Source organism: Pyxicephalus adspersus, chromosome 6 (assembly GCF_032062135.1).
Source record: "Pyxicephalus adspersus chromosome 6, UCB_Pads_2.0, whole genome shotgun sequence".
NCBI lineage: Eukaryota > Metazoa > Chordata > Amphibia > Anura > Pyxicephalidae > Pyxicephalus > Pyxicephalus adspersus.
Genome location: NC_092863.1, coordinates 68,875,375 through 68,902,329, shown reverse-complemented (window position 1 = coordinate 68,902,329; position 26,955 = coordinate 68,875,375). Strand labels below are relative to the sequence as shown.

General features: G+C 38.3%; 1 protein-coding gene and 1 long non-coding RNA gene across 2 annotated transcripts in view; one reads left to right on the top strand and one right to left on the bottom strand.

The window, feature by feature from the left end:
• The window catches only part of PAM (peptidylglycine alpha-amidating monooxygenase), a 105,806-nt gene that overhangs the window by 4,819 nt on the left and 74,032 nt on the right, over nucleotides 1-26,955 (top strand). The window contains exons 3-4 of the mRNA XM_072413954.1: nucleotides 2,067-2,184; nucleotides 13,781-13,838. Of these exons, the coding sequence (XP_072270055.1) occupies nucleotides 2,067-2,184; nucleotides 13,781-13,838 (176 nt within the window). The remainder of the gene's footprint in view (nucleotides 1-2,066; nucleotides 2,185-13,780; nucleotides 13,839-26,955) is intronic.
• Nucleotides 9,258-11,049, bottom strand: LOC140332569 (uncharacterized). Its single transcript, XR_011921175.1, has 3 exons — nucleotides 11,019-11,049; nucleotides 10,831-10,946; nucleotides 9,258-9,493 (listed from the first exon to the last, which is right to left on the bottom strand). It is a non-coding gene; the product is annotated as an uncharacterized lncRNA (long non-coding RNA).

Sequence of the window (26,955 nt, the reverse complement as noted above, 5' to 3'; positions counted from 1 at the left end):
GTCCCTGCAGGAGTCTCCTAAGAGTATTAAGAAACTGGTGAAAAAGTCTATCTCCATAAGTGAACTTTGTTTAGAGCAGGTAAATATATTGCAAAACATCATACCAAAAGCTGTGCAAAGTTCTACAACAAACAAGTGTTTTTTTTTTTTTTTAACAACCACAGCCTTGGTGGAAAGGCCATTCAACGCCAGTATGGTGGAAATAGGGACCCTTCATCTCTTTTTGGAAGCAACCGTCCCTTTGCAGAGGTCTGATGTGACCCCTGCTGAGTCGGACCCATTGCTCTGCAATTAATTAAGCTTTAGCAAATCTCTGATTGCAGCTTCCACAGAAGAAGCAAAGGTCCTTCTCTTTAGCATACAGGCAGGAGAAAAAACTTCCTGGCCTGGACCATAATGAGGGAATCCCTCCACACCTAATGCAGAACTAAATTAGCATGCCTATCCTGTTCCCTCAAAGGGCTCAACCATCTTCATTCTTCTTTTTTTCCTGTAGACAATGAGAGGCACACAGGAATTTACTCCTTCCCTTCTGATCAGGCAGGTAAGAACTGGTATAGCAGAAAGAACATCGGCTGTACCTTTTCTGCAGTATCCACCTGCCTGAATCCCTGAAGTTCACAGTGGGACTTTAGTTCCACTTCAAGGCACTTTGTTTTACATAGTGGGAAAAGTTAATTTGGTTGTTCCTAATTGTAAAGAGAATTTGTGGTTAGAGTAGAAAATTGACATGACTTGCACATCAAGACCAGCACCATGAAGTGCACCATATGGAGCAGATGTTTAGTATTCTTCCAACCTCTGCTGGCATTTAAATTGAACATATCTAACCCCCTGCCCTCCATGTGACAGTGCTTTATTCCTGGCAGTTGTGTGCTTAGGCACTGATCATTAACCTTTGGAAAGCAGAGTGTTGGTGTAAATGTCTATATATAACTAAGAAATGACTGCTAGCTGGTTACATTTATTGGTCTACAATACAATACACTGGTTCTGTAACCATGTTGTGCACTGTTTTGCAGATTTGCAAGATTGTAATGATCAAATCTTGTCCTGCCTATCACTATCACTTTTTTCTACTTTATATATGCTTCTTCTTCTGTGCAATGGAGGCAGATCAAAGTATTTAGGTGGGTCCAGCATGGTGTTGTACAAAGCCTGCTGAGAAACTTCATTGCACTGTGCCTCAATATTCATCTCAGGAGCCCTCAACCCAATGCAAGCAGTGAGCGGGCTCTTGGAAAGAATTATAAAAATAACAAAATGCCTTGGTGTGTGGATGCCAGTCTGAAGAAGTGGCTGTTGCCTATCGTATAGATAGTTTGGTTCCAATGCGTTATGATGCATTGACTCTGACCAAGTACAGGGATAAGGTATTCTTTCACTTTTTAGAAACTAATTATTTGCTTGCCTGTTTTAGGTTTTGAGATTCAAAGGTCTTGAAGCCAGGGACAGCCAGACAATTGCTATTTTTAGGAGGCTAGTAATGGCATCCCCTGCATTTGTCTGTCTGTGTACTTTATAACTTGAATACTTAGAGAATGCTTTGTATCTGATCAGGGCATTAATGTGGTTCAAAAGCTCTCTGAATCTCTGTGGTTCAAAATCCTCTCTGAAATACCCTTATCAATAGTGTGAAATTCTGCAAATATCAGTTTCTGAGGCTTATGAATATACAGACCAGGTATTCTCAGCCTCATCTATAGTTTGCTGTCTTTAGATAAGGAAAATGCAAGTGACATAAAAAGGTAATTCTGCTCTAAAAGCACATAAGAATCTAAAATTATGTAACACTCCAAAATTAGTAAATGGTTTTCTGACCAAGGTATAGCTGCATTATTGTATGGGTGATATTAGCAGCTTATTGGTTAATAATATCTGAAGTTTTCTGGAGTAATTTTGTATACATACATGGCCTCTTTAAGCAGTCATAGGGGAAAGTAAAGAACTTTCTAACACTGTACCAGTGACAAAATGACTTATTAAAGGGCAAGTGCTACTTCTTTAATTAGATAACTCCAAGAAAAAAGTAACTTCCTAACTTGAGTTTTATTTCTTTTGAAAAGGTTTCAAGAATCATCCAGTCAGTCCAATGGATGCTCAGGACCAACAAGACCTGTTTATTCAGAAGATTCTTCAGACTATACGCTGGATATACGAATGCCAGGGGTCACGCCAACAGAGGTGAGAAGACAACTTGTCACACCATTGGTGTGATCTGTTTATTGAAAATATATCTCCAGACATTTTCATCATTTTTTAAGTTGATAATGTAAAGACTTTTTGTACTTTCTTTATATCCTTTCTTTATGCCTGCAGGGGCGTTTTCTGTTGTGCCTAACGGAACAAATTAATATTTTTGTTGTTGCCATGTTGGCTTGTCTTCAATCGTCTACAGAAGTTTATGGACTACATCAGCAAAGACTGTTCTCCCAGGCCAAGCCTTTAGCTTTCTCTTAATCCAGCCACATTACATTTGTTAGATCCTTACCATTTCTTAGCAGTTTTGTACTGCTATCGGGAGCTCTGTTCGAAAGGTTTATCCCATCTTTCCACCCTGCCAACATTTCATTAGACAGGGAGTGAGGGTAGCTCTTCAGTCCAACACAGACAGAAATAAAAATGTCTTTATTGTAGTATAGAAAGGGAAGGCAAGGACCCTGTCTGTACATCTGTTGCAAATTTTTACTTCCTGTCTGGTCATTGTTGGTAAATCTTTGAAATGGAGCGTAGTTAGAGAGGCAGTTAGTTGGATTTTGCAAGATCTTGTTTAGTAAATCTTGTCAAAAGCAAAGCTCTGTCTTACAAATATTCAGCAGTGGGGGGACATTCTTTTGGTAGATGTGCTTTTATGTAATAGCAGATTGCCTGAGAAGCCCTGAATATGGGGGTCTGCTAATGTGATCCCCAGCTCTACCTGCTCTGGACTTGTCTCTGGGTGACCTCAATAACCAACAGTGAAGCACAGACATTGAGGAGGGATAGGCCAGAGCATGAGACTTTAGCAGCCAGTTGCTATATGTAAAATAAAATTCTCTAAAATGAGGGGGCTTTGTGGAAGATCTGACATTGTAGCCAGTGTTCTCCCTAGCCCTTTGTAGCTGGGCGCACCACCTGGCACTTATCAGTAACCACACAGCCATTTTTGAATGGCTACTGAAAGTTTGGCTTCCAATACAGAGGCTGCCACCCACTATTATTGCTTCCCCATCCAGTTAATAAACCATTCTGGGGAGAACACTAATGGGGTGGCATACGATACAAAAAGTAATATAGATTGCACTGATATGTAGTGTATTGTATAAAGTTTATTGGTAATAATAGGACGTCAAGTCCCTGAAAGTATGAGGAGTAAAATAGGTTGGGGCCAGAGACTAAGGACCATACATTCCACCTATTTCTTGTATGTAGGTGTTTGGTCTTGGCCTCACTATCTTTAGCTCAGCCACTTCTTTTTATTCAAGGGACATATCTTAGGGAAGCATTCTGGATACGTTCGCTGTAAAAAATATGTTTTGGCTTATTACCTATTTTATAGTTACAGTTACACTTTCACGTCACGTGTGACTCTAATGTCAAAAATATCTGAGAGTAGATTGAGTTATAGTTATATAGAAACTTTAATACTTCTCCAGTATGGCAGTAGTCAATAGACATTCAGTTTAAATTAAACCTGGCACAAACCTGAGCACTTCCAACTGAGCATTTGATGAAAACCTTTATAATCAAAGTTCACATTCACATGCTAAATTGGTCAATAGATCTAGAGATAGAGGCTGCTAAAAATATAACCAAATCTTGACTTTTCTTGTAAAGGTCAGTCTTGGCTCTTCCCCACAAATCTCCTGAGCTTACTTATTGCTCGGTGAGGCTTCCAATTAAAATCCGACCAAGAGAGTGGCTCAGGAGTTAGGGGACGGTGGGGCAATCTTTGGCTTTTATTCTCCTTCAACAATAAAACGTGTCCCTATGTTCTATCTGTATGTTGAAAATATGTGTATTGTGCTTCATAAACATCATCTGGTTTTGTAATTGCTTTATCAGCTTTTATAGTGACTTAAAAAACATCAGTAGTGGGAGGCATTTTCACTGTTTAAGTAAAATATGATAAAAGTAAGTAAGTAAGAAATGATAAAACGCAGATGACTCTGGGGCTGCCTGGCTGCTGTGTGCTGAAGATGGGCAAGGTTTGGGGAGGGGGGGTTTGTAAGTGCAAAGGTCTGGGATCTGTGAATAGGGGTTGTTTGCAGAGGTCAGACCTGGGAAAGGGAAGTGGGGTCTGTGTGCAGAAGTGAGAGCTGAGGGGTTGCAATGGTGCAGGGATAGATGAGGGCAGCAATGATGTGCTCATTTTTCTCCACAGTTGCTAGTTGTTTAGTATCACTGCAATTTTGGTAATACATTTCTTCTTTAGGGCAGGCTCATTAATTTTTAAAATAATTGAGCTGAGAATTAATTTAAGCAAGTTTAGGTTCATTTTAGGCATGCCCCTTAACTGTCCGCACATTGAGGGCCTGTGCACCATTTGCTGCGGTATGCAACATGTGCCATGTTTTACCCCAGGACTTTATATCTTACCCATGTCCCTCATTGTCATTTTTTTTATTTTAGCACGTAAGAGAACTTACCGTATCAATGCCCCGCCCCTTTCGCGATTATTAATCTATTTTTTTTTTTAGCAATTAGGATCAGTGAGAGTGATGTGGGATGATTGCTATGAGTTAGTACGTTCCATCCATTTCTGTCTACCCTAAGAAACTGACACAATACATCTACTATTATAAATAGCTAGATTGGTAGAGAGGGCTGAGGATCAGAGGTCTGTTGTTGTCATGCTGCAGTAGGTGATGACTCATTGCTGCAGATGGAGGTTTTTTTTCTTCTTCTTGAAATAAAAGGGATCCCATTAGCCAGGCAAGAGGGAAAAAAAGCTGGAGGCTGCCTTTTCCTTCCCTGTAGACTTTCCGCTAGCACACAATAGAATATATGCAGAGCATTATACGCCTGCATGCAGTGGCATCTTTAATTGGACCCCCCAGTCCTTTCATGCTACATGAGGCATGCAATGCCTTGTGCAAAGATTAAGTGGCACGGTAATTCTTCCGGAGAACTTAAATACAAGCTGATTGAAACCTATTTTTCATGTTAATGGGAACTGTTTAACCAGAATTGCTTTTAAGTGCAATGTACTTATTTCACTTTTACTTAAATGTTCTTTTTTTCCCATTGATATTTTGTATTTAGTGTGCCATTTAGATAATCTCTGGCTGTTTTGTATTCTAGAAACTAAGAGGAACAATTTCTAAATTTTAAATAGATAAAAAAAGTAAATTTAGTGCTAATTTACAGAGACAATCACTGTGATTTTGTGTATTAATTCGCGTTTATGTCTATTGAAGTACTCATATAAAAAATGACACATTTTTAATATTTCAATCAGTAAAGGGATTTGTAGGGTAATTATGTGGAGGAACTGTCAGTGCAAGTACTTTTACATGGAGTGCCCTCTTGACAGGACATAGACTTCTGTTTTAAATGGAACAGTAAACAACCACTGCGTAACGCTTAGGTTATTAATATTATTACACAGTATTTATATAGTCTCAACATATTATTGAGACTACTGTACAATTATTGATTATTGTATTATTGATTACTGTACAAAGTCCATAGTCATGTCACTAGCTGTCCCTCAAAGGGGTTCACAATCAAATGTCCTTACCATAGTCATATCTCAATACTCAGACTAAGGTCAAATTTTTGGGGGAAGACAATTACCTTAACTGCATGTTTTTGGAATGTGGAAGTAAACTGGTGTACCCAGAGGAAACCCACGCAAACACAGGGAAAACCTGCAAACTCCATGCAGAAAATGCCCTATCTGAAATTCAAATCTATTTCAGAACTCCCAGAAGTAGGAGGTTATGTGTTCAAGCCTAAAAAACTTAGAGCATTCAGTCCAATGTTTCTTTACCAGGAATCCTCCAACGGTTGCTAGGGGTTCCTTAAGCGATGAGAAATTTGTAATTTTAGTTTAAAAGATACCTGGCTACTGTTAGCTGGGGATCTAGTTATTATAGCAGGGGTTCTCTGAAGGTTTAAATGCATAGGCCCCCTATGTTTAAAAGGTTGGGAAACATTCATACAGTCCCTCTCTAGTGAACACCTAATTATTTAGACTGTCTCATATTTGGGTTTTGAATGAAATTGCTGACATAAATTAGCTTAAATATGTTAATAGGCTCACATTGAGACTTTGGGTAAAGAAAAAGAAATGAAAATACAATACATGGGCAAAGCACGGGTTCTCTCTTACAAATTGTATGTGTCGTAGCTTTGGTTCTCAGCCCTGATACTGGCACCCAGGGAACCTAAAAGTTCTGTATAGACCATATATACATTACCTAGCATGCCATATGCAGCATTTGAGTTGCTTTTAGTACTTAAAGACTTTTCTTACCTAAATACCCAATAAAGGATAAAATTAGAATGATACTCCAGCTTGCCCCTGTCCCCTGCGGATTAAACATCTCCCACCATTGGTTCTAGTCCTGTGGACCATGGACGATGTGAAATCTTGCAAGATTACCCTCTTGTAATGCTCTAGAAATTTTGTCTGCCCTAGGATTCAAAGGGTTCAACCTGAAAGGACAAGGACATCACACCTAAAAATTTCAAAGATTGGTGTATGATCCTAACTTTATCCTTTTTGAAGGTAAATCGTTTTACCTACATATAGTTAGATGATTTAGAGAAGAGGGGCCTGGTGTAAGTGGACCTTTATTTTAGAGGAAGTTTCACCTTACGGAAGTATCTCTTTTTATAAGCACATGGAACACCTGATTACAAATTAAAGAATCAGGTCTGTATGGGATGTTAGCATGACATTTAATTATTTCTGTAGTGTTCTGCTTTCTGTATTGTGTATTGTTGGTAGCTTTATTTGGCTGTGTGATTATTAGAGTATTACTCCATTTATATCAGAAGGAAGTGAAGAATTTAGTTCCTTTGAGCAGCATACAGTTCCCCTATCATATACTTCTAGTCACAGAGCCCTTCGCTTCTGCCAATCTTTCTTACAAACATCACACACAAAGAACTTTCCTTGTACAAGCTCCATGAACTTCTGATGATCCCCAAGTGTAAAGGGGCTTCCCATCTTCCATCTAAATATAAAAAGCTCAATTTGCTGGATGGTAAAGGAAACAGACAATGTAGATAATATAAAGGGATAATGAGAGCAGCGTAAGAGGAATATTGTCTTTGTTAGACACGGTAAACAGCACTGGAAGACTTTAAAATAAAAGGTTATTCTTTCTATCATTTCCTTTCTTATCTCGGGGGAAATAACCTGGGAATCTAACTGCACAACACTAAATAAACAGAATACATAAGAATACCAGCATGCTTTGTATGACATGAAATTACTGTTTTCCTTGTTCTACAGCAGACAGATGTAAGAGGAAGCCTCAAATCTCTCCGGGAAACTAAAAACAAGTGTTGTTTTCCATTAGGCCGACTTGTAATCTATAGTTTGAAAGAAGAAATGTTTACATTTGGCATTTGCTGGTAATATTTCTGTGTAGTTAATTTGCTTTTTTCCAATACAAAATAAGATGTTTGGAATTGGATTACAAATGAATTTAAGGGCTCATTGACACAAAGGAGTGTGACATCACACCTATCATACAATTTTATTTACTGCCCCCTGTTCCAAGCCAAGTGTTGTCCTGTGATAATATGTGTGACTTAAGGCACAACTCTATTTTTTTATGTATTTTCTGTAATGTCCAAGTGTACTCCATTTGTTCCAGACTTTCCTGGCTAATTGCCCTCTTTCAACAATGGCAGATCTGACCTGTACTGTTTAGTACTCTGCCAGCTGCTATTTTCTTTCATGTTCCCATCTCTCCCCTTAGACTATAGGGATGCCACTGATAATGTAAATCTTGGAACAAATATACAGAACAGTCAGTTATCTGTGTCCTTTTGTTGGCTAGTAACTAAAATTGTTAAAGGAAGCCTCGGTATAGCCGAGTAACAGATCAGTGATGATGGCCCACATGTTTGTGTGTGTGACCAGCATGGTTCTGTAACATATATAGATTTGTAAGGAGCTAAATACACATTTGACATTCATTGATGATAATAGTTTTCCTTGCTGAAGAACTAGTAATATAATACATCCAGTTTTGTAATGCATCACCCCGCTCAACAGCTTGGCCATGTGTGTTAATTGTTGTATAATGGAGCAGCATGCTAATGATTAACACTTTGCACTGTTCTCTCCTCTACCAATATGTTCCCCAGTGAATTAAAGCAGACAAATTCTAGTATTTAATTAGCTGCAAGTAAAACTAACATTCATGGTACATTTGGGCTACGTACACACGTGCAATGGTTCTTGTTCAATATTCGACTCAAGGCTGATATCGGATGAGAATCTTGCTTATGTACAGAGCTCGTCATCCATTGTCCCAACGACCGTCCTGGTGGATCCACGAAGGATGAACGACGAACGGTCATAATGCTAGTGAAGGGAAGAAAGTGCAGCGGGGTGTTTTGCTGTTCTCCCCTCTCCACAGAGCAGAACAGCGTTGTTCATGGACCGTACAGTTGTTTGTCATTGAAGAAAATCATGAAATATCCTTTCCTACGACAAATTATTGCACGTGTGGTTCCCCCCGGAGATTATTGGGGGGGGGGGGGGGGGGGGATGTAGGTGGATGGTGGCCCCTGTATTGTGACCAAACCTTTCAATAACCAGCCAAAAAAAGCCGGGTGGTTACTAAAAAGTGCTGGGTAGTGCGCCCGGCTAAAAGGGGATGGGGAGAACACTGCACGTTAATGTGTTACTTTGGGTTCTGTAGAGCTGCAACCCAAGTGCAATAATGGGGCATTACCTTAGTGCATTAGGGTGCCACTTCTCCAGTCCAACACATGCATGCTGCTTTGCTGGGCATTGCAGAAAGGCATGTGTTAATACAGCATATCACAGGATCTAGGTTTGAATGAGCTGCAAATAATTCTTGTAGTCTTGTCCCAAAATAACATGTGTGAATGGGATTTTAATGACTGCATAACTGCAAGAATTTTTGTTTAACTGTCTGGGATTAGGCTTTTATCATCATCATGAAAAATATGACACAACAAGCTTTACAGGAGTGAAAGACACATCCGAAGGTATGCTTTTACTAAAATGTCATGTTGACAGCTCAGAAATGAAAACGAAGAACAAATTATTGTAGCTCTTTATTTTGGACATGTCCAATTTCGTCCACTGTTGTGTGCTGGTTATACACAAATTCGGTATGTTAAATGTTCCATATCATTTCTGTTTATAGAACTCTTGAAGCTGATAATGGTGTCATTTTAGGAGCTGTTCCTAGACGTGAGCCATTCAGTCATAGTTTCTTATCATCTTGGCCTCTGCTCAGAAAATCTTTGAATGGAAATTGGCTCTTGCTTGTCAGAAATGTGTCTTTTATGGCTGCTAAAATTACAGATCTGGATTAGGTTAAAGACACCAGATAAGTGTTATTGTCTGAATAATTTATTCTGAGTATAGCGTGGGAAAATCTAATTTGGCTATTTTCTGTTCGCTATGGAAATCTTGTAATTATTTATTTATTTTTTAAAGCAAAACTTTAGACACAGCTGCCCAGTTTGAAATACCCATGGAGCTATTTTTGTGCCATAAGATTGCGCCTCTGTCCAAACCAAATTTTACACAGCCACGGCACATGTAACAGCACTGTCTGGCAGGGCTGGAGACCTTTTTTTTTTTTTTTCTCTTTTGCCCTTTCCACTCCAAGCCTGTGAATGTACAGGTAATGAGAAATAGCACATGTGCACTGCATCACAGTTGACTGGTCCCTAGTGCTGCTTTTCATCCATGCTCTGCTGTACAGTGCTCTTTAAAAAGCTAATGCTTGGTAAAATACAGGTACTTTTTTGTATGCAGTACAATACAAAATAATAATGAATACAGAGCTGTGTTAATTTACATCTGAATTGCACAAACACAGATTATCCAGATGTGAGCTGAAGAGCACATTTATATAAGACATAAAAGCTATATTAAAAAAAAAATAATCACCTACACTTTTTTTTACACTTGATATAGGATAAAGTGAAGTATTTTATGGCTTCAGATTAAACTTTTGTTTACAGAGATATTTTTATTGTCAAACTGGTAGGGGACAAGGTTTTGCATACTACAAACATTGAACCACTATCCCCATTGGAATCTAACACCCTCCACTATCTTTGAGAACAAGTTCTTCAAGATGAAGACCAGGTCGGTGTCACACTGATGTCACACTTTTAGTAATGGTGGCCAGACAGTCTTCTGGTTGTTGTGTGTCTGGATACTGCATATCTCAGGTTTAGGTTGATGCTCTGCCCAAGCACCACCTGCTCCAAATTCATGCCCGTTATCCAATTAAGCCAGAATGTGACCCATCCCAACCTCTGACACTTTTTGGATTCCATTTTTGCTTGGTTGTTTAACAGCTCACCAGCTGTCACCAGTAGGATGACACTAGGGGTCATTGGCCATACTATACCATGTGAAAATAGCATTTTAAGGTTCTGTAAAAGCAATAAAAGAAGTAACGTACAATAATTTATTTCCCTATTTTCCACAATGATTGTCTGATGTAGCAAAACAATTTCCGGTGAAATATTACATTTTTAAAAAAATGTCAGACTAGTTTCTCTTATTGTTGTGTTTGTTCTGGCCCTTTGAATGGTTCCCTCCCTAGTAATTCCCTTTATTTTTCAAGCTATGGTCATTCCTTTTGAATTACACACATATTTTATTCTTACTGTAGTTCAGTATTGCCAGCAGCCTTCTGCTTCGTGAATGATGATCAGTCATCTTGTATTTCCAAACCACTGTCAAGTCCAAATATTTCATCTAGTTCTGCCAAGCTCATTAAATTCTATAAAAAAAAAAAAAAAATTGGAAAAAGTGTGTTACATGGGTGCTGGTTCCACTAAAACAAATAACGTACTGTGTGTCCTTGCAGAGACAAAAGCTGCCACTGCCATCAACGTTAATGTAGGGAATGAGATACACACCTCTTCTTCATTGATTTCCTGCTGGTTTTGTGTTCTCTGTATGATAAATGATTGACATTTCAAAGGTCAGGGAAACAGAGACTATGTTATTTCTTTCATGTTGTTTAATGTGTTACGTTTCAGATCTGTCAGGCATACAGGTCTGGATTTGCAGTTTTAAGTTTCTAGCATAGGCAACATTTTTAAGTATTTCTGTAGGCACATTTTTTGTTGACCATAGGTATCGCTTTATGTTTATTAAAAATGGTGTCTATAAATAATGTGGCGTTCAGAGTTACCCTGTAACTGCTGTGAGAAATCATCTTGTAGACGCGTGACCTTTTATGCGCAAGGCATCTGTATACCAGATATCAGACATAAAAGGCTTCATTCATTTGACAAATGTTATTTGCAGCAATGACAACCAATACGAGCTCCAAAAACCAGTCTCATGGCTGAAAATAATGATCGCTATGGCAAATAACTTGCATTAAACACGTGTTTATCAAATCTACTACTCACATTCCAAGTTTGATAAAATAGATATTTTAGGTAGGTTTCCTTATATTTATTTATAGGATTTCTGTGATATCTATATAGAGACTGAGCAGGCACATTATTCTGTTGCCTGTACAAGCTTGTTTAGTTTGGTAATATTTTGTGGAATAACAGCTGTTGATTGTGGCACAGGGACAAAAGATTAGTATGGAGTTGCCAGGAGGCAAAACTCCTTTGTTTTTTCATGGTGGGGACACACAGGGCGTTACTTGTCAAAAAAGCTAAATTCTCTATTAGGGACTTTGTATTGCTTGATGGCAACCAGTATGATTCTACTCTGTAGTGGAAATTGTCAGTTGGAAAGTGGAACACGCAAGTGCACAATATTTTTTGTCCCTGGTATTGTAGGATGGTTATTATAGTATTTAAGCTGTATTTATATAGTGCCAACATAATATGCAGTGTTTTACAATAAATAGGTTGCAAATACCGATACAAAAAATGCCATAAGAGGGGGAATATGGAATGGTGAGAAAGAAGTGAGGGTTTAGGGGGACAGAGGAAGAGAGGTAGGTGTGTATAAAAAGATGGATTGTAAGGGCTCCATCCCAGAGATTGGGGGCAGCCCTAAAAAAAAAGTCTTGGAGCCTTGCATGTGATGAGGTTATGATTGGGGAAGTCATTATTGTAGGCCATTGGAGGCGAGAAGAGAAGCTTGAATTTGATTCTAAGGTGACATGGAAGCAAATGAAGAGAACTGCAAAGAAGAAGAATGAATAAGTCTGGCTGCAGCATTCATAATAGGTTGTGGAGGAGAGAGTGTAATACCAGAGAGGAGGATTTTACATATCCAGACACGAGATAAGCGCATGTACAAGGAGTTTGGTGGTCTCTAAGGACAGGTAGGGGCAGATTTTAGAGATGTTGTACAGGTGAAAGTGACAGGACCTGGAAATGTTCTGAATGTGTATGGTAAACCAAAGGAGGAAATTAGACTACCGACAGAGGAGGTGTACAAAGAAAAGAGGACCGGTCCAAGAACTGACCCTTGGGGAACACAATCAGGTAGGAGAGGAGGAATTACCATTAAAAGAAACTTGAAAGGAGCAGTCGGACAGATAGGAAGCAAACCAAGAGAGCAGTGTCACCGATACCAATGGAGAGCATGATTTCTATTAGAGGGTGATCAACTGTGTCAAAAGCAGAGAACAATTCTAGGAGAAGGAGCAGGGAAAAGTTTTTCCTTGTGACTTGGCTCTGATGAGGTCATTGACCACTTTAGTAAGAACTGTTTTGGTGGGATGGGCAGCTGGAAAGGCAGACTGGAGAGGGTCAAGGAGAGAGTTGGTGTTCAGGTAATGGGTGAGTTTTTAATAGACCTGGTACTTGACAAGGTGCTTAGGAAGTTTAAAAACATATTGGATAAGTTAGATAGGACGGTAGGTAGGGTGAACCAGGACAGTTGAGTTTCCCATCTGATTTGCTTGATCGTGTCACAGGACATGATTTATGTACATTTGATGAACAATAACCAACATATCGGTAGTAAAAGTATAAGGCATTTCTACCTATTGACTGCTAGTCTAAGGTGGTTTGGCGTGATAATTGATGATGGAAATAATTGTTCTGTCTAATTCCATATCTTTGCTGGAGGTTCTGAAATGAGGAAGTAAAGCCTTGTATAAGTTTGCTGCCTGATTTTGGCGCTTTAGTTTCCAAGGAGCAAAATGATGTCACAGCCTGAAACAATAATACTTTCTTGCCAAAGGGTGTAGTACCTGAGTGTGATTTGCATTGTGTAGCCTCCAAACCCCTAAAAGATCTGGTTAAGACAATGTTCGCAAAAGTGTCCACTATACATATATTGTTACTAAGCCTAACCTTTAATCTAAGTGAATATTCAGATTTGTGCTTCAGCCCAGTTGTAAGGCTAATGATATAATGTTACCTCCAGTAGTAAATGGTCAGTAGTTTTACACTGGGAATAAGTTTTCTGACTTGTAAATGATACCCAAGCAAAAATAACAGTTTGTAGTTCTGTGCTATTATGTTATTTTGATTTGCACAGTTATCCGTCTGATGAGGCAGTAAGTTCTGTGCTTTACTGTCTACATTCTAAATTAAACTGTCACTTTCTAATGATCTTGCCTGTATTTTAAATGAGCCGAGACCAAATGGATGTTTACTTGCTTCTAAGAAGACTTCATTTATTTTTCAGTCTGACACCTATCTGTGCAAGTCGTACCGTTTGCCAGAAGACGATGAAGCCTATGTAGGTATGTATGATATGGATAAAAGAACTTATATAATGTTGAAGTGTTGGCTTTTTTTGTTCTACTGCAGTCATCTATATATATTCTTGTGTGCAGTGCAATGGTCACCAAACTACAATTGTCTTGCAAAATGAATATTGGATGTAAAAGAAAGGTATTTTGTGTTGGGTACATCTTAAGTAATGGTGCCAGGAGAAATGAATACCTGTGCCTATGGCTAACACTACAAGGCTGCACATTTGTTAGCTGTTGCTTTTCTGCCTAGGGGATAGCTTTTTTTATTCTGCAACATTAAACAGACTTTTCTAATATGTGAAATAAAATGGTTCCGGAGCAAAAACCTGGTTACCTATTGATCCTAAATGGTCTTTTTGCTCAAAGCTGGCAACTCATTACATTGTAGCTAGTGGGCTAAAGCACCATATGTTTCTATACCTCTATTAAACTCCTATGGTAAGATAACCACATCTGAAGTTCCACATTCACACATTTTCTGCAGGCAGTTAGGGAAGGGGGTCTCTTAAATCCATCAGGTGCTATGGTGAAAATATTTTATTGTCAGATTGCCTACATATTGTAGCAACCCCCCAGGTTTGTGTATCCTCTATTCTCTTCCAGTAGCTGAAATATCTTTCCCGATTCCCACATGTATTTGGATAATCCCTGGATCACAATTCTGCAAGGTTATTTCTTAAGATTGGTTACATAGCACTTTGAAACACATCTAGTCCTTTATATCAAACTTAGATTATTATTAATACAAAATAGTTGTGTTTGGCTGCTAAAAGCAATCTTATGGGCCTCTGACATAACAGACAAAATTAGCACTTTTGGTTGCTTTTTGCCAAAAAGAATTATGTTTTTTGATGGTCCCAGAAAAAAAAGCACACTAAGTAATACATTTCAACTGTAACTGGTCATAAAACTAGTTTCCAGAAAAAATGTTTCCTTCTATCCAAGATTGTTGTCCCCCCCCCCCTTAAGTACTTTGAATCGTCTAAGTACTGGGGACCAGGGGACCTTCCATTCTACCTTTTCTTCTAATGTAGACCAGTGATCCATCATTGCACCCCAGGCCCACCACTGACCAGTCTTTTCCCCCATGTTAGCCATTTTTACCATGTTACCCATTTTTTAGGGTAGTTGTTCATCTTTTGTTCATATAGAGTACGTGGGTGTCCCAGTTAGATGTGAGGATAGTGAAGTTGAGCCTAGGTCAGCCTGAAGTTCTGGGTCAGAATATAACTTAGATTTCAGGAATTTCAAGTCCCTAGTAATGCATTGAGAATGCAGAGAAATGAAATGCAGAGAAAGATACAAAAGGAAAAAAAATGCAGAGAAAGATACAAAAGTAACTGGCTAATAAAGGCACAAATGTTGGTATTTACTCTTGGGGTTTAATTTTAAAAGTAACTGGCTAATAAAGGCACAAATATTGGTATTTACTCTTGGGGTTTGAATTTTAAAAGTTTTAAATGACTATTAGATTTACTTTTGGTAATTTGGGTGCACAGGGGCACCAGTAGGTGTTGTATTTTTCATTTATTTTAATGGTATTAGATTGCCATTTTTAGCTGTAAATGCATAATTCATTTGAAACCTTTTGCTATCTGCAACATTTTTTTTAACAATTTATTTTTAATTTTACAATTTTAAAAGATGTATCTTAATAAATTATCAGTTTGCACCAAGAACATTTCCAGGTAAATAATATGACCTGCTCTGCTTATTTATTCTGTATATTAAGTATTTCATTATGTTGTGCTAAGCACAAGACAAGACAGATATAAAAGAGGTTGAGGAGGACATCTCTCTAGAGGCCATGGCTTTGGAGTTGCCATGGTAATCATTAGCACTGTTGAAACACATACTTGGGAGGTGGGGTGGCCAATAAAGGGTATGTGTGTAAGAAGCGTCTGCATAACAAGATTCTATTTCAGAATAAATACAAGATGCGTTTTCCCTGATGTATTTGTAAACCCATTGCATAGCTTTTCTGGTAGCTCGAAATTAGATTAAATGTTCTCAAATAACTTATTCTTGTACAATAGTATTTTTACCTAATAGCTAGACATGTAACCAAGTCTTGACTTTATCCACCTTCTATACCCTCCTATACTGCAGCTCCCATTGGGAGGTGGAGGAAAGAACCAGGATCCTATCAGGTGTGCTGCATGCACATGTGTTGGCAAACAAGAGAGTTGGGCTGCTGCACCATTCATGTTCAGTCATCGGGTAGGGCAGCAGAGTAGTCGGACTTCACTACTTTATTTCAGCAGGCTCAGGTCCCCATACTTGTTGTGCAGCCTGGCATGTATCTCAGGAATGGATGGATGGATATAAAAATCCTATCGTAGGTATTTGGCTCCCATGGTGCACTTCATCTATCTGCGTAACGAGTTGCCTGGTGCTCCGCTCAGTTTTTTTTTTTTTTTAGGTTTTAGTAAATAAGGACAGGCGTAGACCTTCTTTTTTTACTATCGGTGTGCCAGTTAGGGGTATTCTCTGCTCTACTTGTACTGAGGAATCATTGTCGCAGAAACCGAAATGAGGGGAAACCCAATACTTTTAGGTCTATTACAAAAGACAAGGAGAAAAATTTTAATAGGAAACAATCTTCTAACCTTGAGATTCCCACTAACTAAGACAGGAAGGTAAAGCCAGTTTTTTATAATTGGTACACAGAAAGCAAAAACATAAACATGAAGGCTTTTTACCGTTACCAACTCTAACCAAAACTGTAAAACGGTGTTGCCTGTACTGTTGTAATAAGGTAATGTAAAAGACTTTCCAAATACAAGAAATAAAAGTATTTGTTACCTCTATATCTTTTTTTTGTTATGGTTTGGTTGACCTCTACACTTCCCTAAAGCCGAACCTTGGCTTAAGGTTAAAAGTTTGTTTTTATTGGGGAAGAGGGAAAAAAGGTGCAATAGGACACCTTTCAATAACCTCTTGGTCAATGGATGCAAGAGTTTACCACTTTACCAGAGCAAGGTTTTCATGTATTGACATGTAATAAATATGGAATTTGTCATTGCTCCTCACAAACCTTATTGCCTATATTTCCTTACTACACAAACCCAAAATTTCCATACAGCAAATATTCAGATTTTCTATTATCTCTGTACTTCTTCTGGATTATTGAAGTCAACACATCAGCTTGAACGTTAGGTAACTAGCATTTTCATTTTTTTTGCTGGAGTTGAATCTTTGCAAATATTGGTAATTTGGCAGAGGCATTCTAGGTTTTTGTGCATGCTACAATTAGTTAGTTTTGCGATTTAGTGATTTTCAAAGATTTGTGCCCAAATAATGTCTGTTTGTGTTTTGCAAATACGCTAGCTCACACTTGGCAGCGACCTAAAGTGAATGTTTTTGAATCTAGTAATTGTTTATTATAAAATACTTATTGGGAGGATTCATATTGGCTTAGGAAAGCTGAACTTCGAGTCCTTTGTTCTGTATTCTTCAAATTGCACTTTATGTGCAAGAGAAATTATGACATTACAGAACCTTTTAATATTCATGTTAATCATAACTGAATGACAATCACGCCACTATCTGTTTCTAAGAGGAGATCACAATCCAATGCCCCTACCATAGTCAAATATCATAAACCTGGTCCAGTTTTTTTTTTGCTGGGTAGTTCAAAATTCCCATTCCAGTTGGTACATTTTAAGCTTATGAATTGGAGACTAATGAAGGTAATAGTTAATAGATAGAATTAAAGACCCACCCCAGGTTGATGAAACATTTTGCTTCAACCTAAAATGATTTTGTCCTGTGATTGGAATATACCAGAACAGTTGACCACCATTTAAAATAACATTTTGTAGTTTACAGAAAGGTTTGATATTGCTCATAACACCATTAGAGCTGTAATTTTCTGTCAAAATAAAAAGAAATTCAAAGGCTTAAAATAAATATATTTCTTTGTAAAAACTCCTTGGTGAATGACTATTGTCTGAAATGTTCCCGATTGTAGGTATGTAAGTTGTTGGGGGTAAAACGTTTCCAGTGGTAAGACAAAAGTGGAGAAACATAAAACAGATGGCTGAGTATTTTAATGGCTGTCATACATCTACTCTTGGTGTAGAATCTATTGGCAAATTATGTAAATCCGAAGGAGTAGAGTGGAACAAGCTGAGCGCCTGTTGACCTAATCCAAACTAACTGATTGGAATAAATATTTCAAAGTGATCCTATTACGGTAAAATGGAACCTTGTTGCCATGGGTTGAATGTCTGTATTAAACAGCCTTTCTGGTCTCTTTCCGCCCCTCAAGCCATATTTTACATTATTAAGGAGATTGCAGGGAGTGGCAATGTGTGGAGTATAACAGGGAATATATAAAGGAACCTGGATGAGGTATTACTAACTTAAATGTTACCAGACAGAAAAAGAAGTGGTTGCCATAAATATTAGTGGTTATTCTTCCAAGTACAGCTCTATGAGGTGATGCTGTGGACCTTGCCTTGAATGTTTCTAATTTCCCTGTCAGTAAGCAAGATACATTGCACATTGTGCATAAAACCTCAGTTTAAGGAGCCACTGGAGACATGTGTTTGCCCAGTCCGTCTGCCCTCTACTTATTACTATGAAGCTCCCAGCAGAACCTTTGTAAGATTTATGTTATATCCAGTCCCCGGTGCTATCCTGCAAGGGGGAGTCAGACTGTGCTCCTTTTTAAGATACTGCATTCTGCAAGGCATGCTACCATGGGATGGAAACTAATGATCTTTTTTATTAAGAACATTTTAATACTTCACTAACAAGAAGCCAACTATTTACATATATAGCAGATTTGTAACTTTGGCAGCAGCATCTTCCGGTGAACTGAGGATATCAGAAATCCCTTATGCACACTTGGAATAAGTAATCACTAAATTATAGCAGGTTTTTCTGCATGGTAAAGTAGATTTCCAGCAAAAAGCAAAAGTCCCATTTTGTTTCTAACACCTCTTTGCGTTACATGGTACTGCTGCTTCCTTGACAGCACCCATGTCCCTGTAATGTGATTCATATGTAGCTTTTGAATTGTGACACATAGCCCACTAATATATATGCAACCTCGATCAAGTACATATTAAGTCTTTTCGGGAGGTGACTTACACTCTTAATTTGTGGAGCACCATGCAGATGCTGCTGAGAATGGACACCAGTGCTAGGCCACAATACTAGCCATTTAGTCATCAGCCTGCACCCTTTGTTCTCTCTGACAGCTCCAAACTACCCCCCAGGTAATGGAAATGTATATCTGAATTCTATCACACTTCCATAGATATGAGTGATATGAGAGTGTTGTAACCCTAGGAAATGACGTGTGTTAAGCTCATGCTAGCTGATTGTTGAAGACAAGAGTCTTGGGAGACAATTGACCGTGTGTACAGAGGTCCCCTGACCTCATTTAGCCCCTTATTTTATATGGAGCAGAAAGGATCTCACTTGTTGGCACCCCCACCAATGAACTGAACAGTGTTTTGTGTACATCACTCATTTGTTCTACTGTCATTTGAAACAATTGCAATAACAAAAGATCATTCTGTTGACAATTGTAGAATACCATAATAAAATAAAGAAAGACCTGAAAAAAGAAAACTAGTGCATCTTCAAAGGACTAGTAAACCCCAATATGTTGCCCTTTTTGGGGTTGCATAGGCTTTACCTTTTAATTCTGTTTACTGTTGCAGATTTCACCTAGACATCTTGCTAATAGTGAGTGGGTGGGAATCTATTTACTGCTTTCTCTATCTCCTGATTATTCAATATGAGCAATAACATGAGTAGATCTGCTTCTTCCTGAACATGACGATTACTAAAAAAATGCATTGTATCCGAGCATCCTGCTTGTTTACTGGAGTCACACCGCAGTATAATGACAAAGCTCTGTGTAATTAGGAGCTTAAACCGAATTAACTGCAGTGTCACATAAAGAGGGATTGCCTTAGAATTGATTGTTCCAATGTGACGTTCACCCTGTGTACATTCAGCAAGAAATGAATGTCTTCCATGATCATTGCTATAATCCCCATAGTATTGCTGCTCCAGTTTGTTTGTGAGACTAGGAATAAGAAATGTAATGAGGAATTTGTACGGTAGGTTTGCGATCTCCGCACATGACGTTGACACGAGCTGGCATGCTGTGGTTTTTATTGACTTTGACAAATGTTGGGATGTTTGGATAATAATAGCACACTGAATGGGGATGAGTAGATTATACATAATTTATCATGTTTTCAATTTATGCAAGGAACTAGTTTATTTTAATCGTGGATTTTATTTTTCTGCTGTGCTGAAAACACTGTTCTGGTAAAGACTGAACTGTAATGGGCATATTCAGGAAAACATGAATAAATGGACTAATAAAGCAGAACCTGTGTGGAAAGTAAGATAAAAATAAATGCAATAACAAAACAAACTTCATTAGGTCCAGACATTTTCTTTGGAGTGTAGCTTGATCAGGCTATTGGTTAGCATCATTCCCACTTCTGATGAGCCTAGGTCATCCTGGCCCAGTTTATAACAGGACAGTAAGGTTATGTTCAGGCTGGTGGTGAGGTTGTGGTGTCGTTACCACTTCCCTCATGCCGTTGAACCAATTCCTTAAGGCAGATGCTGTGTAGTGTCTACCTGTGGTAGCCCAAAAAAGAATCAATGGGGGCAAGAGTGAGCAGTCCAGTACTCAACCTACTGTAAAATCTGCTAGTTCTGGTTTAAGAACCAGGGCTGCAGTGCTTGTAGCTGAGCTGCTGTCAATGTTTAAGTTCCCCGGAACCGCATGGGATTGTTTTTTCCCACCACAGGTCTCTGCCTGCCTAAAATGAGAAGCAGCACTGCAATAATCTTAGACCTATGTTGAGTTGTTTTCTCTTCCTATCAGCATACTTCTTATCAGAACATGAACTGGTTAGGTCCTTGTACTGCTTTTTCTTTCCACACACCAGCCCTGTTGTACAGGGACCACAAAAGGCTAATTTCAGGTCCTATTTAGATACTTTCACTATTTGCACTTTAAAATACCTTCAAATAAATATTTATAACTACAGGTTGTCTTAATTTGTGTATTTAAGGCAGGAGTTTTCTTAATTGGATCTCAGTCTTAGCACATCTCCATATAGACCCCTTGGTATTATTCTCTGGTTGTATACATAGGATTTGCACTGTTTGGAGGTTATTAAGGTCTCCCATTATGTCATCTGTATTCTGCAGCAGCCAGAGTCTTTTGCAGACTGCTGAATGATACGGCCATTAGTGGATGAGGGCAGGGACAGATTGCTCATCTCTCTATGGTATTTTTGTCTTTTCCCGAGTATATATTTTCCATTTGTGAAATACTTCAGAATAAAACCATTCACATGTTATTTACAGCTATTATTACTTCTGCTGTCACTTACTGCCTTTTAGCATAAATTTTTGTGTTTTCTATCACAAAGCCACTAAAGAAGGGATTTTGTTGCGTGTATATTATCTGCTGCTCCTCTAAACCAGTCACAATCTAATGGTTCTTCGAAATTGGGAAAAGGGCTCGTGTCCTGATGCTTTCCTAAACATAGTTTATAGACATTCAGTTTGTTTATGTATTGTAAATTATGACAGCACACTTAATATTAGTCACTCTGTTGTGGATTGAAGAAGGATAAAGAAAGTGAACATTTCTTGTGTTATAGGACATTTTTGTTCTGATGAAACCACAAGCATTGCCTGGTGGACCTCCTCTCATAGTAGACCCTTTCACATCTTTGTAGATTTGAGACTAGATCTTATACTAATCTGTAGTACAGTAAATTCTTTTCTCCAAATGTTCTTTCCTGCAGAGTGTGTACAGCCCTGAGTAATATTTCTATGATGGATGAGTGTGCAGCTTCTGCCTGCGTGTTGGGTATAATTGTAGACTGATGAGCACTTAGCCAAGTGATACATTTATAATGACAACAAGAAAGCATTGTATCTCTTTACTGCTTTCAGTGGAGGAAATGCATCAAAAGCCAAATATGGTAATGGATAATATAAATCACCTTCTTGGGTAAAATAATATTTCACATAGATAATCCTTTCACTCATTTAGAATAATTACCTTGGTCTGCAGTAGCTTTTGAATCAATTCATAAGGGAAATAAAGAATGTGGATATTTGTGTGGCTGGGGATCAGTATTAAATTTGTCTGGTGAGCAGCTCTGCTTGGATGCTGGACACTTGGCACAGCCATTACATATTGGAATGCAAAAGCCTTGGCGAGGCCATTGTCTCAGCTGTTGCCTAAAACTGTAGGGGGGTATATATAAAACACGTTACCAAAATATGGCGTGTTGACATGCTTTGAAAAAAGTAATTTTTATATGTGAACAGGTAAACTTATGATCATCAATAAATCATCCTATATGATTTGTAATTCTGTTCTACCAGGCTTGTGATTCATTAATCTGCACTACACTGCACAGTTGAGCAGTTTCCAACCACATTTTCTGGTTCAGCTATGTAAAGTCCTCTTTTTAGTCTCTTTAGACAATATACATAGCTTCTTCATCTCGGTCTACTGAGAAGTAGATCCAGGTAAGGTAAATGTAAATCCCAAAAACAAAAGTTTATAAGAATGCAAAACCATAAATTTACATTTCAGCTTTGCATTTAGCTGTATGATGGGAGTAAAAATATATTGTGTACCTAATGGGCTGGTTTAGCTTCTAATATAGCTATAGAATTATGTAGCAATGGGTGCCAGATGCAGCCCCCATATTTATTTCCATTGTACCCTAATACCCAAATAACCATGTCACTCTGTCATGCAAATAACCAGCAGACCAGAAGTACCTGGCTGTACATGCCCAGTTATCTCATGGCTGATATACTGGTGGTCAACAGGTTTGCTTCTTTTACAAGGACAGTTTAAAGCAATTGATGTATTACTAGAAGCTACTTTGACTCGAACTGCCGTAAATCCAATTCACACCCTATGTGTCACAGAGACTGGGCGTTATGCCTAGTGCAATGATGGGATTTCTTTTCAATATGGATGAAAAGAGGTTGATGATAAAAAGTAAAAGAGGAGGAGTAAGCAAGTGAACAGTGTATAAAAGTGCACTTCGGGTTCTTTCAGAGGTTGCTTGGCGTACTCTGCACTTTATGCCTCTAAGGTGACGCCAATAATCATTTTCACTATCTGTAATGGTGAAATTCTTCCTAATGATCACCACACTAATGTACTGTAAGCTGTGGGTATAATAATTATAGCAGGGGTACCCTAAGACCCGAAAGTCATTTCAGGGGTTCCCCCAATGTTAAAACGGTTGAGAAAGGCTAGCTTATATTGTTAACAATCTGTGAATGACCTATATAAAATGCAAGCATTATAGACTTTAATAAAAGTATCTCTTCTTCTTCTCTGTTGTCTAATACACGTGAATATTATAAATTCCTAAAACCATGTAATGTGTTCCTATTTCATCACAAGCATTCTTGCTGCCTTTCACCCCCCTGGAGGGATATATTCTGTCTCCGCTTGAAGTGCGGGATCTCACAGCTCTATAACCTCTACGTTGTGATTATACAGTGTGAGAAGATTCACTATGAATTATCAAACTGCATTTTATTTACTTTGCTGGTATATTGCCTACAGAGGCGGCAGAATTGTTTTGCACGCGTGAGATATTTATATATATTTTTTTTTGCTGAAAATATTAATAGCTGGAGGGTGTCTTGGAGACATTCAGAAGGATTGAGCCTGACAGCCGGCCACTCAGCCAAGAAATGTAGCTGTCATCTTCAGCCATTGCTTTCACTCACATGACTGGCCAGTAAACAAATGTCTTTAGCTCTCCATGGTGAATGATTGAATCTGCAGTGTGTCACGCTGTAACATACATATCCAGGCCAATCAGATGGATGCTGCAAATGCCATTTTACATTATGTTGTTATAAATACTGCTCAATTATTTATTGTGCTTAAATATGTATTTTATGCACACTCATAATCCAAAGTATAATAATATTTTATATATTTTTATATATATATATATATATATATAAATATATATTTTAAGTATTATACAATGCATTCAAGAGATGATTGTGTGCTGTCATTTAAAGCTGGGACATGGTGTCACTATATTGGACATGGTAAATTATAAAAAAGAAAAAAAAAAGGTTGCTTTTGAGCTTCATGTAATTTATTAATTCCTGGTGACGGCACAGAGGGCCTAGAAGTGGGGGCAAATGTTCATAGCAGAAACACCAGCACTAATAGAAACCCTTCTTCCTTTATATTAGATCTTAGAGGGTTGGATACTCTTGCTCTATTGCAGAGATTTTCTCATGGTTGGGCCTGTTTTTGAGTGTCATCAGGACCGGTTCAGTCAATACATCTATAGTGCTCAACCCAGAAATGTTTTTAAGCTTGGTGGAAGAAATTGTAGGTGGGTGGCAGCCCCTGTATTGTGACTAAACTCTTTATTAACCACCCAAAAACAGCTGGGTGGGTGCTGAAAAGTGACGGGTGGTGCGCCCAGCTAAAAGGGCCTGGGGAGAACCCTGATCTACAGTGCAGACACTTATAACAAATTAATGTATACCTTACACAAATAAAACATTTGGCATCTAAAGCTGAACCCCCAGCCTGCTCTTCACTCTTTCACAGTTGTTTCATAGGCTGAAATTGCTTACTCTGATTTTATTGCTTACTGTAAACTTTTCACAATGTCTATTAGAAGCTGAAATAATTGAAATAGAACTTGGCTGGAGGACATCCAGCATCCTCTAACCTTTCCCTCCTCAGTCAAACTCTCCTCAGACTTTTACATTTTATTACTCATGTGTGATGCATTAGGGCAGTCTGTTATGGACTGTGAACACAGCCCATTTTACTGAACAGACCAAAAACTGTTTGTGGACCGTTTTTTTCCATTGCACGTGCATTAGGAAGGGGTGTTGGGGTACCATTCAGCTTGATTGGCACTTCATTGTGGTGCATTATAGTAACGTGCCTAATACAGCACATTGGTGTGAATTGGATTTTAAATAAAACACAAAATTCAGTTATTTAAATTCTGTAAGGTTGGTAGTATAACGTGTAATTGCATAGCATACCTTTGTATTCTCTACATGCGTACACAAGCCTTCTGATAAAATAGCTCACTAATTCTAGGAAAGAAGTTATCCTTGTGGATATCCTTGTGGAAAATTAAAATGCAAAATATTTATATATGACCAGATTATTGGGGAAGCTATGTCGTGCTACAAGAACACCAGAGTAATATACAAATAAAGTACTGACAAAATTTACAAACCTCATAAGTTGTTTGATGCATACTACGCTTTGGTTTTATGGAGTTTCTCTTAAGCTGTATTTTTGGGTACAAGAGAGTATGTAAATTTGAATTACAGTAATGGGGATGTTCTTGATGTCTGACAGCTTTTATTTCTTGCGGTTTTTGTTAGTGTGACTGAAAGTCTCGATAAAATGAAGCTGAATTTATTACCTCTGCTCGTTTTGGGTTTCAATTGAAGAATTTCTGTACTGCAGTATATAGCTGGTCTAAGCTGGAACCACTTCTAGACTTTTAATATTGTTAATAAGCTGTTTTATTGGCCATATTCATACTTTCTAATTCCCAGTGCTATACCTACAGACAGGTTGTGGTACAGACACTGACCACTCCATTCACTTTAAGGAAGACCTTCTGCATCAAAACAGGCATTTAGACATTTTTGGTTTGTGTGGACTGTAAAATAAATTAATTGTACATGAAGAGATAAATTAACAATGACATGAAGACTTTGCTGTATGTACTGCAGTCTCCTGCACTTGCTGGTCCCAGTTGGATGTTTTGGCCACTTACTTCAAACTGTAATCCTTTAACACTGAGTTAGGAACACAATGTGTGAATGGTGAAAAAATTGAAAAATAGTTAAGCATGTAGCTAAAGGCATTAGTGGGGTCCAGGTATTTTGGTAACAATACTATGTTAAGAAGCTTTGGAATTCATTTAAAATTTGGCAGATGGTTTACAATTTCGTTTTTCTTGAATTTATTGTAACTTTAATTGAAGACCTCTCCAACAACTTTGGTAAGAATACCATGTTCAGGGGTCTTGCAATCAACTTTAGAAATTGAGTTTTCTGTTCTGCCCATCACTTCACATTTATTGTTGTGTGAAACCACAGTAAAAAGGTTTTTAAAGACCTTTGAGTGCGGACATCTCTGTATTTGAAAGTAGCAGAAGATATTCCCAGACAAAGTCATTACCAGTTGGTGGGGTTTAATTGGCTAGCTGTTGTTGGTTCCCTGATGTGGGGTCAATGTGACAGGTACCATTCTCATCTTTGTGTCCCTTTTCTTCCTCCTTCCAGTTCAGAATGCACTTCCCTTTTCTCACATTTATTAATATATGATGTTCTACCTATCTGTGAACATTCTGGTAAACCTTTGTGTGTCAAGCATTTTCTGAAAGCTGGAACAGTTAACTACAACTAAGTTCATAGTTGGGTATTTTTTTACATAACACAATATGAGTTGCTTTTTTTTGCTTACTTTGCATTGTTTTGCCAGTTTCCTTCCCTAAAGCTGCATGCACACGTGCAATTTTTGTTGTTGGAGCGGATCTTTCACGATCCCTTCCAATGACTAAGGACTGCACGATGCATGAACGAGTGCTGTACATACAGAACAGTTCTGCTCTATGGAGCGGCACCCTGCTGCGCTTTCTCCCCTTCACTTCCATTACGATCGTTCGTCGTTCATCGTCTGTGGATCCGCCAGGACTGTCGTTGGGATGATGACGACGGGCACACGTGCCAGATTCTCATCCAATATCGGCCCTGAGCCGATTATCAGGCAAGAACCATTGGACGTGTTTACGTAGCTTAAGAATAGCCTTTGGTACACATTTAGATATCTGTATTGTTTATTAAATCAGCTGGTAAACACTGGTTATCTATAGGGGCTATTGTCTGTGTACTTTCTAGATTGTAAGCTCTTTGGGGCAGAGTCCTTTCCTCCTTTGTCATTCTCTGTATTCATCTGTCATTTGCAACCCCTATTTAATGTACAGTGCTGCATAATATGTTGGCTCTATATAAATCCTGTTTTAATAATAATAAAAATCCATCAGAGACCTTTATATAG